Raw genomic sequence first — 4163 nt, 5'->3', positions numbered from 1 at the left:
AGCAGACATGACACATTTTGAGGCATTGTTCCATGGAATAGTGACAAAAATTCTGATGGTGTCCTAGCCATTCAGAAGAAAATTGGTCCTGCTCACCAGTTAGCACTGTGGGCAGGCTCTCCCAGTGTTAACCTGCAGCCTGCTGTGCTTACCACAAGTAAAGGATGACCAGGATCTCATTTGTAGCTTTTGTTTAAGGATCTCCATAATTTTCCAAGTGTCAGATACTGTCTAGTGTATTGTCTGGGTTTCTGGTGTCTAATTGTGCAATACCTTGCTACTCAAGGTGTGTCTTCAATAGCCAAGGAATACATTACCACCTTGCCATTCAAGAACTGGTGCTTTTGATCCTGGTACTGCCTTCACCTGTAGTAACAGACAGTTTAGGAGCTTTTGATCAAAACAGAGAATGCAGAGACAGAGCTTGATGTCAAGTTTCCTGAGTTGTGGGACAACACTGTCTCAGTGACTAGAATCTCAAAGATTGACTACTGGGTCAGTGTGTTCTTTGACATGTGAGTTCAAACTGAGCCATAGTGGAGCTAAGAAGGTGGTGGGCCACTGAGTTCAGATGCATGTGCTCTGTACGGTGACCACAGACATGATATTGTAATAACAGAAGTAGATGAGCAGCCGCAGACAGGGATAACATCTTATTTTTTTTTTTCTCCTGCAGAGGGAGATGAAGTTAGCCAGACTTGGTAAGTTCCCCAGAAATATGGTGCAAAGGTTTTGGGTGGTGACTGCTGTGAATCTGCAGTCACAGGAGTGCATTTTGTAAACAGAATGGAGGGCTGACCTTTGTATAGCTGCATGGGGCACAGCGTGATAAGCATTTTTCTTAACTACAGGCTTCTTACCTTGAGAGCAGGAGCTGAAAGGGTGAATGTTTTCCTGCAAGTCCTAGGGATTGGCCCACATGTGAGGAGCTTTTAGTTTCTTCTCCTACCAGTTATCCCGGTGAGCTATTCATCATCAGGCACCTTCTCTATACAGGGCTAATGCAGAGGCTGTAAGCACAAAAAAGCTGCACAGGTCAAAGATAGCTTTTCCCAAGCTATGTAAAACTTTCCAGAGCCGTGGAGATACTCTCAGATCATGCTAAGGCTAAGGTGGGGGTCCGTTCCCCTCCAAAATGAGGTTTCTGCTTCTGGTGCTTTGCAAACAGCTCAGAGGCCAGACCAGGGCACCAGCTTGCCTGCAGCACAACTAACGTTGCCTGCATCAGGAAGGGATCCAGAGTGTGGCATGCAGACAGCAACTGTTGCTCAGCTTTTCCAGCTATCTAGAATAGATCTGACAAGCAATTAGAGCATGAATATATTACAGAGCCGATGGGGGATGCCTTTGTTAAAACTTGTGACCCATACTTAGCTGCTGTTTACATTGGCGGCAGCTTCGAGGGTGGGCAAGACCCTACCTGCCTGTCTTTCTCCTCTCTCCTTCCCTGTGCGGGGGAAGCCGGGGAGCTCTGCATCTCATTGGATATTTCAAATGCTTTCTGCACAAGTCATAATTAATGCCGAGTTGCGGAGCTAAGACCAGATGTGCTGCTGAGATTATCTCCCAGGGCAGATCGGCTGCTCTCCGCTCTGTAGCGCTGGGTGAATGGAAAGCTGCCAGTGCTGGGACTCAGAATGTGTCTGATGCCTGAAGTCAGGACTTTCTTTCTCTGCCGCTCCTGCTGTCTAACACTGCCTGGTTTCTGCTTGAAGCTCAGCGCCTGTCATGTAGCAGAGTGCTGCACAAGAACGAGAGGTATGAGATGATTTTTCAGAGTTTGGATTTGTTATGGTTTTGTTTTCCTAGAGGAAAAGTAGATATTTGAGCTTAGCCTCAGACAGAAACTAAGAATCTAAAAAAGCAGCTGGCTTTACAAAGCAGCAGAGTGAGAATGACTCAGTCTATGGCCAAAAATACTACTGGATACAAAGCTAGCTTTTAAAGATAGTTCCGTGGAGGTGTGTGTCTGTTTGCTTTTACATAGAGTATTTAAATTGATGTATGTGAATGAGAGAATTAGCTCCTAGTACAGGGAGGCTGCTCTTTGAGGGAAGTGGTGTCAGAAGACACCAAGTTCTACCACAGACCCATTTGTTTGACCTTGAGCAAGTTACTTCCAACAGTTTCTCTGGATTCCTGATTATCTCTTGCTTCCTTTCCCCTGTTCTTGCATGCTTTGTCTGGCTGGATCGTGTAGTTGTTAGGGACTATCTTTTCTTAGGCACATACAGCTCCTAACGTGGAGCTCTTTTTTGAAATTGCTGCTGCAGTAATTCACATATTGTGTGCTTGGGTGGGCCAGGGGAGGGGAAACAAGTTTGTGTGCGTTTTGTGCTGTGGAAGCATATGCATTTCTGAATGTCTGCCCGTGATTTTTTTTCTCAGTGCTTTCATGTGTGAAAGGGACAGATAAATGGGAGCCTAAGCATGAATGTGGGAAGGTAAAAGCAGGCACTTACCTGTGCAGGTGAGCACGTACACAGTCTTTACATCCTTAAACTGCCTGTCTGTGAGGCACCACATGCATGCGCGGGTGTATGTACTGCTATAGCAGCATGCAGGTGTGTGCCTGATTATCTTCCTGCACGTCTTTTAATGTGTGTGTACTAAGCTGCACATACAGCTGACGTAGGTGTGTCTGGACTTTTCCCACTTAGAGCACATATGGAGTCCTCAGTCCTCCCCATAAAGAAAATCTGCTCAAGAACTGACTTTATTATCTCTTGTCTAGTTTATTTTGGTTGAAATCAGAGCTCTGATGAGGAAAAATGAAGCAGAGAGCATATATTTTCCTGCCCACTGCATGTCTGGACAGCGTAGCTGAATGTATAGGCTTTGTATGCCTCGAGCTGGTGGGTGAGCTATTCAGGCCAGGACAGAGAGCCTGTCTGTGTCTTAGTCAGTACATCATTCCTGGCTCGCTTTTTCCATAGAGAGTCACCTAAATCTTTAAAGAACAGACACAGCTTGTTGGAGTAGAGGAAAGAAATTCTGTGGCTCTGCTAGCCCATTTATTTTTTTTTAGTATCTCTTGAATCTTCCTGAGATTAAGGATGTGGTCCCAGGCATGCTGGGTTTTTTTTCTGCTTTGAAACCAAACAAAAGGGCCTAGCTATAGATAAGGGTATGACAAGGAAAGTTAACCCTTGGGTTGCTAGTAGCTTTTGAATTTATTTCCAGCCTAACTTTGTCTGGGAGCGTCACTGGATGGCACTGGTTCCCCTTTTTCTGAATGAAGAGAAAGAATTTAATGTCTTCCAGCAGGATCATCAAATGGAGTGAAGTGCTGCCAAGTTCAGCCTGAGCTGCAGGCCCCCGTGATTAAAAACAGGCCTGTGCCTTGAGGAGTTGGCAGATGAGGCTGTGTGTGACTGGCTCCACATTAGCTTTTGCTCGCAGGGCAGGGCAATCCCTGTCCAGCCTGGCAATAAACTGGTGGTTTCAGGGACGTTTTGCTACATCAGTTTTACAAGCCCTTCTGAGACTTAGCTGAAGTGAGATGAGCTTTACAGACCTAGCAGGACACTGCCTCCGTAATCTGCCCTGTGTGACTGAGACTGAAGCAGGTCCATCCGCTGTCTCTTGCCAGTGTAGCTGTGAGAGCCCTAGTGGTAGTTTTCCTGAGGACAGGCTTTATCAAGGCTCCCTAGTAGATGCCCAGATAAAAGATTTCTGCAAGCCCAGAACTGTCAGCAGCTTCAGCTTGCCTTTTCCAGCCCAAATCCAAAGATAGCTCTTAGCTTGCTCCTTCTCTGAACCCTAACGCTGATTTCCTTTTCTAATCCATGGACAAGCTCTGCAGCCACTGTACAGATGAATGATTTCTCCAAGGCCAGCTTTCCAACCCCACTCTAACTGCACCTCCGTGCTGTCTCTCTCTGAACTCCAACCCTAGTGCTATTACTGCCAGAAGACTTGGCCTGGGAGCAGTCTTGCTTCTGAGCAGTGGCCAGAGGTGTCCTTGTCTATGGCTCAGTGGAAAAGAAAGATAAATAAAATAGGGCTATGAAAGAGAGAAAGAAAAAGCATAGGGCTGCAATGTAATTCGGGCTGCAAAGGCAAAGTTGTAGTAACCAACAGTCTTGGCTTGGGCAAAATACTTTGTCTGTGCAATGCTTGGTGACTTTTTCTAGCACTTCCCTGGAAAATCAGGGTTGAGG

The 4163-nt window shown here is 46.1% G+C and overlaps 1 protein-coding gene across 1 annotated transcript in view; it reads left to right on the top strand.

The window, feature by feature from the left end:
* Positions 1-1558: 1558 nt before the first annotated feature.
* Positions 1559-4163, top strand: part of LOC104541682 (rho GTPase-activating protein 22-like) — a gene marked incomplete at its 3' end in the record, with an annotated part of 11832 nt that continues 9227 nt past the window's right edge. Inside the window, exon 1 of the mRNA XM_010185802.1 lies at positions 1559-1758. Coding sequence (XP_010184104.1) covers positions 1638-1758 — 121 coding nt within the window. The remainder of the gene's footprint in view (positions 1759-4163) is intronic.

The sequence above is a fragment of the Mesitornis unicolor genome, unplaced genomic scaffold (assembly GCF_000695765.1).
Source record: "Mesitornis unicolor isolate BGI_N332 unplaced genomic scaffold, ASM69576v1 scaffold2166, whole genome shotgun sequence".
NCBI lineage: Eukaryota > Metazoa > Chordata > Aves > Mesitornithiformes > Mesitornithidae > Mesitornis > Mesitornis unicolor.
Note: the sequence above shows the minus strand (reverse complement) of the source record. Positions and strands in the feature narration are given on the sequence as shown.